Source organism: Megalops cyprinoides, chromosome 5 (genome assembly GCF_013368585.1).
Source record: "Megalops cyprinoides isolate fMegCyp1 chromosome 5, fMegCyp1.pri, whole genome shotgun sequence".
NCBI classification, from domain to species: Eukaryota; Metazoa; Chordata; class Actinopteri; order Elopiformes; family Megalopidae; genus Megalops; species Megalops cyprinoides.
In genome coordinates this window covers 25,237,090-25,253,229 of record NC_050587.1, presented here as the reverse complement: position 1 = coordinate 25,253,229, position 16,140 = coordinate 25,237,090, and the positions used below count along the sequence as shown (strand labels likewise).

The following is a 16,140-nucleotide window of genomic DNA, read 5'->3' as shown; positions in this document are numbered from 1 at the left end:
CCATGCTGGCTCTCTACATTTACAGCTTGAGTGTGCTGCTCAATATGGCAGTGAGAACTTATAGTGTCTTATAGATCCACTGTTCTTGTCTTTGTCCTTGCTAGTCATTTAAGGGAAGAGCTAGGCAAACAGACCATCCCTGGAGATATGTGTGTGTGTGTGTGTGTGTTGTCTGTGTCCTAAAATGTACTTACGTGGTAAGTACTTGAGCTTTGAAGGACACATGTCATACTTGTAAGCCTGTCGTTTTTATGAAAATCCTGAGGGGAGGGGAGTGGGGTTGTTGTGGGAATGGGAGAGGACAGATGCTGCCAGATGTTGGCCCAGCCCATCACCCCCAGGTCTGCAGTAGAGGACTCCTCATTAGCAGGCTGGGGGAGGGTGTGTATGTGTGTCTCGGGCTGGAGATGTGCACCACGTCGTGATTCATGGCCACGCTGACTCAGAGGAGCTTTGTCAGGCACACATGTATGATGTTAGTACAGCACAGCACAACACAGTCTCATACAGCACAGTGCAGACACAGCACAACACAGCTGCACACACATCCACACACACACACACGCACCTACCCTATCAGCTTTCTGCTTCCTGCCCCTTTCTTTTCTTTGTCTGGAAGTCAGAACGGCAGTCTAGACCCAGTCCCACTCTGATACTGCCGTCCTGTTCCACACTGACACCAGAACCCCATCCTTCTGCTGCCACCACTACGCCACCCCGGGGTTGACGCCACAGCCCCATTCCACTGTAATACAACAGGAATATATTACTTTTGCCACCATAGCACTGACTGCCTGCCTCCTTCTTAATGCTCAGTGTGGTCTGTGAGATACTCTGGTGCAGAAGTGTTCCCCAAATCAAATGAAAAAAGGAGGAGTGAGTGTGACAGTGCTGCAGAGAACAGGAATATGACTGATGGGCTGCTCCACAGAGCCCTGGAGATTAGCACCCTGATGAGAGGACAACTGCCAGAGGGGAGTGTTTAGAGGAGTTCAAGTCAAAGGAGTCAGTGTGTACATGTGTGTTTATTTATGTGTGTGTAAGTGCCTGTATTGTATATGTGTGGGTGTGTGTATGTGTGCACATATGCATGTGTGTGTGTATGTGTGTGTGTGTGTGTTTGCCTGTGTATGCGTGCGCACGCGCGCGTGTGTGTGTGTTTGCCTGTGTATGCGTGTGTGTGTGTGTGTATGTGTTTGCCTGTGTGTGTGCGTGTGTGTGTGTGTGTGTTTGCCTGTGTGTGTGTGTGTGTGTGTGTGTGTGTGTGTGTGTTTGCCTGTGTGTGTGTCTGGGCATGTCTGGGACCGGCTGCCTTCCTCTGTTATCAGGAGCATTAACTCTCCAGGGGCTTGTGAGTGTATGGATCAGTAAGTGCAGTGGAGGTATAATGAAAGCATTTAAAAGTAAAAGCAGCTGTGGAATTAATTCACTCCCTGTTTCTCAAATGGATCACTCGGGACCACTGGCGCTCAAAACCGCAGGAACCACTGTACATTCCACATTCTGACCTACGAAATATCACACAAAGTCATGATATCGGGAAATAATGTGGTATTTGTGTTTGTTTGGTATGTTGTATTCAGCTTGCGGCTCTGCATGATGTCACAGACTCTCTTTCCTGAGTGTCTCCGCTTTCATGGCCCCCCTGCTGTTTTGCTGAGTCCTAAGGCTCTAACAATCTGGTGCTCAAAACCAGTGTTTTTCCCTCACAGATTTCTGCCTTTTCTCGCAGCCTATGAAAGAAGCTTTCAACCCAAACAAACAAGAACAAAACCAAAAACCAAAGAGCTCAGCTCAGATGGGAAGTTTTAGTCAATGGCTAATCTGTGTCAGTGTTGGTGGGGAAGGTGTGATTACTAGGTTATTGAAAGTTTACAGTGTAAAGGGTGGCTCTGGCTTCTAAGGTGGCATCATCTTTTTCACCAGGGGGTGTTGATTGTGCATTTTCAAGCTCAGGTAGTGGTTTGCTATCTGCCGTGTTCAGCTGACAAACAGAGGGAAATGAAAAGGTCACAGACAAAAGATATATATGTAACTCATATGCTGTGTGTTTTTGAATCAAGAAATAGAAGTCAGCATCCCACCAGCATAAAACAAGAAGCCCTCCGACTCTGCTTTAATAACCTGTCAGAACTCATCCAATACAATAAGGGCCCTTTGTTTTCTATAGTGCCTTTGGGAAGGGTGTTAACCTTTGACCACTGACTCCTGCTGACCTCTCTTTCTCTCTCTCTCCTTTGTCCCACCCCTTCACAGACACTCCCTTTGGCGGGACTCCGCCTGCTTACGGGTACGATGCTGACCGGGCGGAGGAGCAGCGGCGGCACCACGACATGATGCCCTACATCGATGACTCGCCCTGCTCCTCGCCGCGCCTCAGCTCCAAGAGCCGCAGCAGCCGGGACACCCTCTCCTCAGGGTCTCTGGAGTCCGCAAAATCCGTGAGTGTGGCCCCAGCAGATTCCCCAGAGGGGCAGCCCAGCGGGGCCCCCCAGCAGGACAAGCCTCTCCGTTCCAAGGACGCAGGATAAACATTGATGTAGAATTACTAGATTGGCCCTAAACCTTGAGAGCGATAAGTGAACGTGCCGTATGTCAGAACTACATGGCTAACCACATTGGATAGGCTCTGAGGATGTTAGGATAGCTACTGTGTAGATGCAGAATTATGAGGCTTTGCATGGGATGTTCTACATCTAGTAATTCTACATCTGCATTTTTGTGGTTATCCAAAAATCCTCTTACCAACAGGCAAGCGCACGCGAGGACCACATGGCCATGTTGGATAAGTGTAAATCCAGCTTTTGTCCATAGTGAGTGGATGAGCAAAAGCACAGAGACAGTGAGCCAATTTGGATTAAGTACTTTGCCCAAAGGCACAACAGCAGTGGCTCACCTGGGAATCAGCCCATAATGTTTGTATTAGGAGCCCTGCTTCTTATCCCTACACCACACTGCTGCCTGAATGCTGCTGATGCTAAATATTTATGCGGCTACCATTAAAAGCATGCAAGATGTAGCAGAGAGGCTTGTTTTTTAAAGTCAGCAGGTGACACACTTACACGCTGTTACCGAAGGCTAATTTAACATGGAGGAAAAACCTCCTTTGGTGTCTGAGTGCTGCTTTATGGAGATACTTTAGCTGATCAATGCTCAGGGACCCAGCTGTAAATAACTGTCCCTGTGGAGCAATTCATTTTCTTAAATCTGGGGACTGACTTTTAACCTTTTGGGCTGAACTCTCTGACTGGTTTGGGTCTGAGCTGCTTCCTTAGTTCAGATTCTAGGTGAGACTGAACCCCCCCCCCCCCCCCCCCCCCGCCACCCCCATAGCCTCGACCAACCCACACACACATTCCTGTTCTGTTTACCCTGAGCACACAGTGTAGTTAGATAACTAACAGAGGGATTTGCAGAGGATTTGTTGAGCAAACTTTTCTGTTTGGAGCAGGAGTCCAGACACGAGGGGAAACAGAAAAAAGCAGCTGCAGAAACATTCAAGATAAAGTGAAATTTACTCAGCTTTAACCTGGGATCAGTGTATTATATATTTATTTTAAATATTTATATATCAGTATGGTTTAAAGCTGTTAGGTTGAATTGGTGAGTATTTCTATTCACTGAGGAATGTCTGGGTCATATTCATGACCCAGCCAAAATCTCCCCTGAAAGACAGAGCTACTGTGAAACTTTGCGATGAGCCTGCTCAAGGAATCACAGAGAGGCCTGTTGATTAGTTTAACAGGCCAGACACTGCCATTTCCCTCAACAGCCCTGCACAATCTCCTGCCTTACAGATTCTTCCAGATCTGTGTGATCCAGAGGAATGGCTTGGTTTAGTTAGTTAATTTGAATTACATAGAAATATGACACTGAAAAACCCATGAGAAAGATAAACCAGCATTGCTGTCCAGATAAGCTTAGAAACAGTCAGATCACACTCTATCTTCCTCTTTCTGTCTCTTCCCCTCTCTCTTTTAACCTCTTAACATTGTGAATATTTTATTAGTAAAGGATGATGAATAAAAAATTAATGTCTGGAGAGCACTCCCTTAGGAGATCGCTATGATCAAGGGTCATGAATAAACCCTTTCAGTTAAAATACAGTCACCGCTGACCACTCGCCGTTGCACGGTGAGATTCTCTCTCAGAACGTTTGAAAGTTCTTGTGTCTGATGCACTGGTGGGGAAGGTGAAATTGATCCGATGTGGTTTACTGTGTGGTACAGTGTTACACAGTGGCTTACTGTTACCCGCTGCCAGCTCGTATAATAGCTGCCGTGTCCCTGCCATCCCCTTACTGTATGTCAGGGCCATATAACCAATCTCTCTGAGGTATTAACGTGACTAACAAAATGAATCAGCCAGTGCATTCCAGGTGGGCTGCTGTGCCCTTGAGTAACAGTAACGTACTTAACATTGAATTTGTTTGGGTAAAAATATCCACCTGTATGAATGGATGACGTGTAAGGTGCTCTGAATGAATGAATAAAGATTAATAACCACAATGATAGGATTGATGACCCTCCAGCGCTCCTCCCCCACACAGATAATAATATTAATAAGAGGATGAGCATGTTGTTAAAAATGCCGTCTCCCTTTCCTGACAGGCGGATCTGGACCAGGAGAAGGGGCTGGAGATGAGGAAATGGGTTCTCTCGGGGATCCTAGCCAGCGAGGAGACCTACCTCAGCCACCTGGAGGCGCTGTTACTGGTGAGGACCTGCCAACACAATACACGAGGAGCGAGAAACACATTACAACACAAAGTATGAAATGTGTTTTAAAATATATAAGCCACGTAATGATTTACTGTAACCTTGTAGAATTTCACAGTGTAATAGTTTCAGTGATTTAACGTGATTGGCATGACTCTCTGGACTTGTAGATTGGTGTGGGAGGGGCGTTAATGTGATTGGCAGCACCTCTGTTCTTGGGGATGGAGGTGGGAGGGGTGAAGCAGGATGAGCAGGAGCATCCACAGCCGCTGCTCACATGGGTTCCTGTAGTGTGTCACTGGGGGTAGAGTCCTGAACAGGACCCATCTGCCTGCCTGCAGTGTCTGACATCATGTCAAGCTCCTTCTGTAATCCTGCAGTGTGTGTGTGTGTGTGTGTGTGTGTGTGTATGCATGTTTGTGTGTATGTGTGTATGTGCGGTGTAGATCCTCTTTTAACCCCCCCCTGAAAAAAACAGCAGCTAGTGCTGTATACACACATAGTTCTGATTAATCTCCCCTCCCTCTTCCTCTCTCTTTCTCTCTCTCGCTCCCTCTCATTCTGTCTTCTACCTCCTCCCTCCTTCAGTTAGTTATACATTACATTTATATTGGTATTGGTATTGGAACATGCATACCTTTTGCCAAAATGTGTACATATAAAAGAATAATTTACATAATATCTCACACTAATTACATATGTGACTATATTTGATAAAAGTAAACATTTAAAGAATGAAATAAAATAACTCACAGGAATAGACAGGGTTGTATTTTGAGTATGATGCTTTGTGTGATACTGGCTGTCCCCCGGTCTGTGGCACACTATAGCATACTCAGCTGCCAGCACCAAGCCCCTCTGTTCCTCTCCATGTAGGGAGGGGATTGCTGGTAGATTTGTGTTATCTATATGCTGTAGGGCAGGGGACTCTGGGTAGATTTGGGTTATCTGTGTGCCGTGGGGCAAGGGATTATGGGTAGATGTTTGTTATCTGTGTATTTTAGTGCAGGGGATTGTGGGTAAATGCGTGTTATCTGTGTCTCTCTCAGCCCATGAAGCCCCTGAAGGCAGCAGCCACCACCTCCCAGCCAGTGCTCACGCTGCAGCAGATCGAAACCATCTTCTTCAAAGTGCCCGAGCTCTACGAGATCCACAAGGAGTTCTACGATGGCCTCTTACCCAGAGTCCAGCAGTGGAGCTACCATCAGCGCGTGGGAGACCTCTTCCAGAAACTGGTGAGCGATCAGGAGGGGACTTGGACTTCTCCTGTCAATCACACATCTGAGTGTCCTGTAAGGAGTTGGCCCTTGCCCTTACACTGACGCTTGATGATATCTTTGAAATATGATTGGTTTAAAACCCTATAAGGTCACTGCTACCTCCACCCACTCGGCCAGAAGGAGCCAACTGGGACAGCGGGAGCCACACAGTTTGTTGTCAATTTTTAATTCTTTATTTAGATAACTTAATCATTGACTATATATTATACATATTAAACAAACAAAAAAACATATCATTATTCTCCTAAATGTGATTATGCTGCATGTGCTATTTGCTCTGGCTACTCAGGCTGCATTCTTTGTGTCTTGTTTTGGTTTGCTGTCTTGGGACACAATACAAAGGAACACAAAGGAACACAAAGGAAATTTCCCTCTGAATTCTGAAAGTCTTGCTCCTGAGGTGTGTGTGTGTGTGTGTGTGTGTGTGTGTGTGTGTGTGTGTGTGTGGGGAGGGGGGGGAGGATTTAGCTGTCTGCTTTACTGTCATCGCACCAGGACAGGGGAAAGATTTACATTTTTTCCCGCCTGTTTCTTTTTCTTATTGTAATAAACTGCGGCATCAAAAGCCACTTTTTTCCCCACTGAAGACAGACATGAGAGGCGGCTTTGTTCTGTGAGCAAAGCGATGAGGAAGCTGGTCGCCAGCACATGGGGAAGCTGTTACTTTCAATTCCACCTGACCCGAGCTCCTTTAATGATCGCTGTGGGTGGGGTTAAATGCTCGGCTCCTCGAGGAGAGTCGCTCCCGTGAGAGCTGTGTTCAGGGCTACACTGCCTGCTGATGAAACTTGCGCCATCTGAGATGTGTCTGATAGAGCCGTCTTCCTGTTTCATAACACTGGGAAAGCTCTCCCATTACCTGTCAGTGGCACGAAGAAAATGAAAGAGATTATTATTATATTCTGTATCTTAAAATGTTATCAGATATTAGCTATGAGTTTCATGTGACCATTTACATAAGTGCTTGATGTTTCTGTACTGAAAAAAACCTTCCACATCTGATCTTTCAGTCATTGCTTCTCAAATGCTTCAGTGCCGAGGTGTTCTTCATCTCCTTTTTTACCCTTACTGTTGGGATCTGCAGGAGAGCCTTAAACTGAGCTCACTCCTACACCTGCTGCTCCCATGCAGGAAGAGCTGAATCGGGGTGCATGCTGGGACGCTTCAGGTGCAGGGCTGTACACAGTGATTTCCTGTTTTCCTCTTTTCACCCTCATGCGTGGGATCACCAGTCGAGCAAATGCAGTGGTCTCACGAGGTTTACCGCCCCTCCATCACCTTAAAATCTCCTCTAAATCATTTCACAGTTATTTTTATTTTTTTAATTTGAGGGAAGCAATTAGGCTGTTAAGATGGAGAGTGATGAATAGCTGCACTGCCCAGCGGTAGTGCTGTGTTTGGATAGCTAAATTACATTTTTAAACGCCCTCTCAGAGTGCTTGTCACACACGCTAATTGTCCACCAAGAGCTGGAATCTGCTGCCATGGCAACAGTGGTAGGCCAAAAAGCGTGGGGGTGGGGGGTAGAGGTTGAATTGCCCTGGGCGTCGACCCGGCCTGGTCTGTCACGTCTTGGCAGAGCATCTCATTGATTTGTGTATTTCCTTGCAATTACGAGGTCCACTGTGGCTTGACTGCCAGATTGTTTCATCAGATTGCTTCATTAGATCAACTATAGCGGAGGAAATAAACCCTAACTTACCTCTTATGAAAATGAAATATGTTTGTATTGTATTACATGTAACATCCCATATTTTTGAACATTTGTTTAATGTATGTGTAAATATGATAAGTATATAAGAAAGTATATCAGCCATTACACCACTTTCATATTTATATAATAGGGCATGCACTGCAAAATATATTGTAAGTGTAATTATTTGTGCTTCTTATACCCAACTTTATATTTGACTCTTAATATCAAAGATACAGGCTGAAGCATGCATTAGTCATTAATTTTTTATTTTTTTAGATTAACTCATTTTTTTAAAATTAATTGCATTTTCCCATTTTTTCACCCAAAAACTAGTCACCAGTTATGCATCTAGACTTATTATTGCTGCCACGATAAACTCTGAACCCACTCAGGCGCATGCAGTCCACCGATACACATGCCCACCACCAATATTTTCCACGCTGCAAATCCCACAGTACCTCAGAAGACAAAAGCCCTCTGAGAAACTCATAGGCAAGTCCCAGGGTGTTGAGAGTGGAGTGACAAGGGGAATCTGACCAACCTAGCATCCTTGATAGAACAATGCCAATTTTTTCAATCAGTGTGGGCTCCCAGTGAATGATGGGAAATGATATTGCTAATTTGAATCCAGGCTATAGAGCTCAGCCTGTTCTTTAAACAAGCTTTTTTACTGTTTGAGCCGCTAGGAAGCCACTGCTACCCTCACTTTTAATAATACAAAGAAAACTGGAGCTTCCTAACATGAGCATTCAGACATGAATTGATGACTTGACGGATAGGAATAGTTTTCTTCAGTTTAACTTTTCAAACCCTCTCTACAAGACTAAAGTTGAACTGTTGTTGAACTGTTGTTCTGTGACAGGCCAGCCAGCTCGGGCTTTACCGGGCCTTTGTGGACAACTACAAGTTTGCCGTGGAGACAGCGGAGAAATGCTGCCAGGCCAACACGCAGTTCGCTGAAATCTCAGAGGTAAAATGCTGGTACTAACAGCAGGGGTGGGGCGGGGGGCTGAGCCTTTCTCTCCACCCTGTGGTGTGTATGTGTGTGTAGAAGAGTATTGGGGTCAGTGCGTGGGGTGGAGGTTAGGTCTCTCGTCTGTGACCCCCCCACCTTTAAGCATTCAGTGATATACTCCTTAAACACTCTCTGCGGGATGGTACCTGTTTTTCGGTGGAAAAGGCTGTCAGACTGAAATAATAATTCTGTGTCATGATCTGTGAGGATGTAGCCAATCAGTGGCCTCCTGAGAACTGTCTTGAAATAAGATTTTTTTGGGACATGACTGAGTGGCCCTGAGCTCCGTGCTGGAAAGCAGACTAAGGCCTCCCATAAAGCCTTTCACCACCCCCTCCCAGATTTCACAGCTAATTCTGTGCTGTTAGCAGGATCAGGGACCACTGGCCAGGGGTCATGAAGGGTGGAAGGTGACTTTATCGACCGCTTGGGGAAGGTGAAAAAAACGTGCTGCTGAGCATAAAATGGCTTTTGGAGAAACCTCAGGCCTGGCAGAGAGGATACTGGGGGCAGCCACAACTGTGTGATATATAATTTTTTTTCCTTTTCTCGTGGTCTGTTCTCCCCACAACCTGCGGCAATTCTGCCTGAGTGTTGTCATGCCAACAACAATCTCTTGGGAAACCTGGAACTGTGCTGCAATTGTACTGTACTGCCCCCCCACCCCTATTAAACTGGAAAGAGAGTGTATATATACTCCCTTGATAAGCAGTTAACATATTCTTGGGTCTGTGTCACACTGAGATGAAATTAAAACTCATCTCCAGGCAATCCCCAGATGTCCCGCAATGTCAAAATTTGATGCCAAAAAAATTGAAAAACAGTAGAAAGTGTGGGTTGCCATGTTTTCCCTGTGACATCTTGTCTGGTGACACCCTGTCTGTATCTGCAGAACCTGAAGGTCAGGAATAATAAGGACAAAGACCAGATGACCAAGAACTCCCTGGAAAGTAAGTATGGATTTAGTCCTTGCAACAAAGCTAATGCAGACAGCTGTACACAGTGGCCACACTCATTCTGTTATGCTGTTTTGTGACTGATATGCCCAAAAAAAAATAAATCACACCCTCAAAATTACTTTAGAAGTTTGCTTTTACTTTAAATCCCACCAGTGCTGGTTTATCAATTTATTTCTTTATGTTTTTCTTCAAAATCTTTCATTGTATGAATGAAATAACGTTTTTGAATTTTGATTGAATGCTGTATTGATTGTTTGATGCTGTTTTGGTTGAATGCTGTAGATGCATTAGTACATTCTAATTTTGATGCTGTTGGTTTTATGTTTTAATCACATTATTTCATTATGTACTCTTAAACGCTTCCATCTGAATGCGTATGTCAAAGGTGACTTATAAATACAGTTATCATTTATTTATCATCTGTTCTTTCTCTCCAGCCCTCCTGTATAAACCAGTGGACAGAGTGACACGTAGTACCCTGGTTCTGCATGTGAGTGTGCATAATAATAATAATAATAATAATAACAATAATAATAACAATAATAGCAATAGCAATAGTACTTATAATTATCACTATAATTATTGTTATAGTAATAATAATAATAATAATGATAATAATAATAATATAGCAATAACAGTGATTGACAGAACATGGTAGCCCCAGTCATTATGGGCTACATTAAGGCCCACTCTCACCAAACAGCAAAACATGGATTTCACCTGCACTTGAGTATGAGGTATGATTTTTCTGTCTCTCTGTCGGGCAGGACCTCCTGAAACACACCCCCCCTAGTCACCCGGACCACGCCTTGCTGCAGGATGCCCTCCGAATCTCCCAGAACTTCCTGTCCAGCATCAATGAGGAAATCACGCCCCGGCGGCAGTCCATGACTGTCAAAAAGGGAGAGGTAAACTGCTGCACTGTGGCGCGGTCATGGCGTTTGCCCTCTATGGCACTGAACTAACGGGACAGACATAAGTTTGACTCCCTGACAAGGGGCTGTGATTGTAACACTTGGGAAGAGTCTTTGTACTGCTCCTGTAAAAATGTTATATGACTGTGTGTAATGAGGATAACAGCCTACCTCGGTTGTTTTACTCGTTCAGATAATAGGAAGGATTAATTTGATTCATATAGAGTTTGTCAGGCTTTAAGAAACATTACAACAAAATGGATAATAAATACAGCAAGAAATCTGAAACTAGTTCAATAAGTTAAAAGTGATAATAAAACGAAATAGAGACGGCCACAAGACTAGTAAGAAGCAGATTAAGATGACAGTATATTTAGTGTGTGCCTGAAAGCATTATTATTAAGTGTCCATCTAAGATGGAGTCAGCAGAGCGAGGAGATATTGAATCTGTCACAGGTCATAGAGGACGCTTTAGCGGGACGTACCGGGCTGAACCTTGCAGAATCTGTCGCAGAGGGATATTGGGCATCGTAAATATTTCAGAGGAGACACAAAGCTCTCGGCTTCAAGGGAGGAGGTTAGAGGAGAGAGAGAGGGACACACTGTTCCTTTCAGAGGTCTGTGCTTCACTGCCAGGAACACTTTCAGTGGAGCCCATTACTTTGCTTACCCAGAATGCCTCTCTGCCTCTCTGTCAATCACATGACCCCCCCCCAGCAGAGATGTGCTCCACAGGGCTACTGAGGACACCCCCTACCATGACCATTTAGCACATCTCTCCCCCCAGTGCCTCTCTCAACTTGACCAAAAACTGTTTCACAGTCACCATTTTATTCTGATATCTTTTTTTTTCCTCTCAACAAAGTGCTGCCTCTGCCAGACTTTGTTTGGGGGGGGGGGTAGATGGTTCAGATACCCAGATCAAAAATGACACATTGAGATTGAACTCCTGCCAAACCCCCCCCCACCGATTCTGACCAACCTTGACATTCTGTGCTCCTGATTGGTTCCCTCCCCCATTCCCACATGCACTGGTGGGAGTGATCATCGGCTCTCTGCATGTTAACTCATGTTTTCATTTGCATAATGTTCCTCGCTAATAAGCTGCCTCCTTCTATCTGCAGGCGCTTGTTTATTATTCATAAGGGGTGGCTCCTCTTGGTCTGGAGGCTCCTCCTGATACTGTCTTCATGATGCAGTAGGGGCACAGTCCTCACGGGCATGGTTTGGGGGATGTATTCATAAATTATTGTTCACGTGAATATGAAAAGAGTTGAGGAAGCTGTTTTAAACCCAGTGTTCTACCTCTGGGCTGGGTAAATGTGTAAAAAATTTTAATGAATCGGTGTTGATTGGATAAAGCTTTATTCTTCTTTATTAATGTTGGTAACTTGAATTAGTTGATTTGCAGGGTTTGTGCTAAAGGAGAAACAAATAACCTTGTAAATATGGCTATAATAAACAGGTTTAACTAGCAAAATTCAAAATCAAAACAAGATATGCCATGTGTAAGAGTAACTGAATTCGATGTTGTACAGTTTTAGAAATTATTTGACAATATATGATTGAAATTACATACATTAACGTATGTGTGTAGTTTTTTGTCATATGTATACATACATACACGTTACAGAACAATAGAAATAATTGATCCAGGGGCAATTAGAATTCCATCCAGCCTGATATTATTGTGAAGAGTGATAATTACAGTACTCCTGGATTTCATTCTTTCTGTGTGTATTCTGTTATAATGTGGGCATTAGGCGCATCCATATCATTGTAATTCAGGGAGGTTATTCCCTTAGTTCCACAGGGGTGGTGAGGCCTGGCTAACTGCTGACCTTCAGGCTAATGCAATGCTCTAATTGGTGGCAGGCAGTGTTAATTATCACTGACCCCAGGGCCAGTCCTAGAGGACAGCAAATCATCTCTCTCTCTGTGCTTGAACATTGATTGGGGGAGTTTGTCATGTGAGTCAAGATCCTGTGATTGGAAGTGTGAGGCATGGCATTGTGACATCATTGCAGAGGGGAACAATTGACAGGGATTAACCCCAGCACCATCACTCCTCTCCCAGTTAGTTGGCAGCCAGTGGCATCATTTACTCCCCAAGTGGCAGGCTAGATCCTGAGTCCTTTAAAAGCTCACAGAGGTTGACGTGTCAGTTCCTGAACTACTTTATCTGACACTGATGGAACCATTGGAATGTGGTGTCAGTCTGGCTGCAGTGTGGGATAGTAGGGTTGCAGAGGGAACCTCGTCTCAGTTTACTAGCTTCGTCTTCGTTTACTGTGTACAGCTGGTTATGCCTGGCTGAGTTTGAGCACCTTGCTCAAGGATACAATGGCAGGGCCCCACCTGGGAATCATACCTGAAATGCTTTGCCTGACAGTATAGTTCCGTAGCCACTGCCAGCAGCTTAATACGCCACTGTACCAGAGTCCTCTTTGACTGTGTCACAGGTCACAGCAGGGTCACCGCAGGGTCATCACCAGAAGAAACGGACGCCCCACCTCCTCAGATGATGTGTCAGATTACCTTTGGGAACCCAAGCAGAAGTATGTCTCACGGCTAAAAATAGAAAAGATTGCCTCTTCATAACAACCACCATTATGCCAACGCACTGAGAGGGAAACAGCAGCAGCTGTGTGTCATGGTTATCCAGATGATTAAATCACGGTTTGAAGCAGAGCGTCTTTACAGAGGAAACAGAGAAGCAAATCTTTGCCTCTTGCAGAATTGCAACGGTGTTCGCTCCTTCCATGATCGGTGGAATAAAGTGATGTCATAAGTACAAGAATGCTATCTTTAATACATAGCCCATAGCTAGGTCACATGACCATGTCACCCTCTGTTATTCCTCTGTACTGCTTTTGCACTGTACAGCTGCATCCAGGCTAGTGCGAGCTGGAGCCACAGCTGTATGAAGAGGTACGGCACGATAGCTTCAGCTGCAATTGCTGCAGCATACGATGCCACCCTGAATACTGGCATCTGCCCAGATGGAACCCTCTGTCTGGACTTACTCTGTGATCCAAGGGTGAGGTTTTCCAAAAAAAAACTGGACTCCATATTAGCTCTGTATATCTGGGGATGGTTGCTGTGGTAAGTGGTGCTGAGTCACCCTTGCTCGTGGAGGGGGTGTCGTGCAGCCGGAAAAACACTGAACCCGGGGGTCACCCTCGTTCAGAGACGTCCGCCCGCTTTCCGGAGGCCGCCCACCTCCCCCGTGTCCAATATCCTGCCTCTGGTGCATGACCCCTCACTACACATCCTGTGTGACCTCAAGCCTAATCCACCCTCTGTATTGCCTCTGTAAAACTCTCTCTCCCTCACACACACACACACACACACACACACACACACACACACACATATACACACGCTCACACGCACACACAGACACACAATCTTTTTAATGTTTTTTATGCATTTATGCACATGGATTTTTCCATTATTTTATCACACATACGTGATTCTAAAAAAGCAGCATTTCAGAGGCAGTGTCTCCTCACTGCACACTGAATTTGCTCATGCATACTGTTCAGCATGTAGAAGACCTGGTAATTATGCATACAGGTCGATATGTAATTGCTGCACACTGCCATGCGCTCGCTATGTGGGGCGTTTTTCCAATAGCCCCCCTGCGCATGCAAATCCGCAATTATGAAAGATTACCAGTGTGATACTGCTGCCAGAGGTGGGCTTTGATGAAATGTCAGCCGATTGGCTAAGACAGCTTGTGCGATGACTCAATCCTTTATCTGCTTCCATTGTTTTTTTTTCAGTGGAATGGCCGGATAGCATAGCATGTCTTTGAGCTCCACAGAAAACTGCTGTAGAGTCACTGTGACAGTGTCCTGCTAGCACTTTGCAGTGGAGTGAACTGCATCTGTTGGAATTGAAGGCTGTGGTTTTTACTACATGAAACCAAGGTTAATTCACAGATGTTCATTAAAAAAATTTTGTTTAGTGCCAGTTGCTTTATTATTTATGATTCCTCCTTTCTTAAAGTTTCGTTTTAGCAGGTTTACTCATGCAGGATGAGGTGCAGGTCATTAGCAGTTACAGTACAAGGCCAAACACAGAGGCTTCAAGAAGGATGTTAGGCAAGCAGTCCATGTGACGGGAGTGTCGTGCCAGACAGGAAGGCTTGGACACTCTGCCTGTGCCTGTGGCTGTGTGGATGTGTGGGTGTGGCTGGGTGTAGGGTGTGAGAGTATGAGCACGCTGGGTCCCGTCGGGCTGTGCGTAAATGCTGTGCTCACCCACGACGACTGACGTTCAGGATCTCTGAGTGGGTGCTGTGCATACACAAGTGAAGGGAAGCTCCTTACTGCAAGATGGCTGTTGCTTCACATTAGAACCACAAACAGCTAACTGCAGAGTGGCAGCATTGTAAAAAAAAAAATGAAGGGCAGACTGTTTTAAAACTCTGTGGTTGTGTGAAAGCAGTGGTTGTGTGAAAGCCATCGGTATGGCTGTGTGTTTGTGTGTTGTGTGTATATGATGGAGGTGGGGGCAAGGGAGGAGGGGGCTGATGGGTACAGCATACCACCACATCTCCAAAAATCTCTTGCTCAGAGCACATTCCAGTCGCAGCAGTGATACATTTCCGGAAAGAACAGTAATCCGGTCTAATCTCAGAACCAGCCTGCCAAATGGGACAAAATGGATTACTGGATCAGAACCCCTCTGAGGCAGGCCCAACAGAACAAGCAGGGTCCTGGTGTGTGTGTGTGTGTGTGTGTGTGTGTGTGTGTGTGTGTGTGTATTTGTGTATGCATGTGTGTGTGGGTGTAAAAGGGGTGGTTCTTAAAGAGTAACCTTGAGAATATCCTTGAGATTCTGCTATGTCCAGACTGCATTGGCACACACTGAGATTGCCTTGACAGACGCATTGACGGACAACATTCATTATGATGTCACACCCATATTTCAATCATGATGTGTGTATGCTGCAGTGAAGGCTAAAGAAGGTTCTGTTGGCAGTGTGCCTGGTGAACATGGTGAAACACTGCAGCATTTTCCTGTATCACTCACTCATATGATCCTCGGTTGCTAGGATCGCTGAGACCCTCTCTCACAGACCTCATCTTGTCTGATTAATACTCTCCTCTGTCTCCAGATGTTGTATGAGGAAGAAATAGCTCCTGAATTTCTGTAGGAAATGGGCTCAGCTTTGACATTGAGGAGATTGTGCTTAATGACTGGCGAGGACAGAACATGACTCCTGACACTGTGCTTTACTATGGCAGACTGCCAGCGGGGTTCAGAGACAGCACATTGCTGTCTGCACCGTGAGTTTAAGCAGCTCCCACCGTGCGCTGAGGGGGGTCCTGGGAAGTGGCGATATGACTCACTCATGCTAACCTTTGCCTCAGCAGTGCAACTATTGCAGCAGCTGATGGCTGTGCATTTAGATGCGATGTCAACCAAGCGCGAGGGCCGGGGGAGTGCTGTGATTGGATGAGCACATGGTGATGTCATCACCTTTAGTCACAGTGCTGAGCTGGGTTTGTGAGCGGTGGTGCACAGTCTTTGGGGGTGCGGGTTTA

General features: G+C 45.4%; 1 protein-coding gene across 1 annotated transcript in view; it reads left to right on the top strand.

Moving 5' to 3' along the window:
- The window catches only part of bcr (BCR activator of RhoGEF and GTPase), a 54,137-nt gene that overhangs the window by 26,829 nt on the left and 11,168 nt on the right, over window positions 1–16,140 (top strand). The window contains exons 2-8 of the mRNA XM_036529163.1: window positions 2,257–2,441; window positions 4,611–4,715; window positions 5,768–5,953; window positions 8,557–8,664; window positions 9,602–9,659; window positions 10,106–10,158; window positions 10,436–10,576. Of these exons, the coding sequence (XP_036385056.1) occupies window positions 2,257–2,441; window positions 4,611–4,715; window positions 5,768–5,953; window positions 8,557–8,664; window positions 9,602–9,659; window positions 10,106–10,158; window positions 10,436–10,576 (836 nt within the window). The remainder of the gene's footprint in view (window positions 1–2,256; window positions 2,442–4,610; window positions 4,716–5,767; window positions 5,954–8,556; window positions 8,665–9,601; window positions 9,660–10,105; window positions 10,159–10,435; window positions 10,577–16,140) is intronic.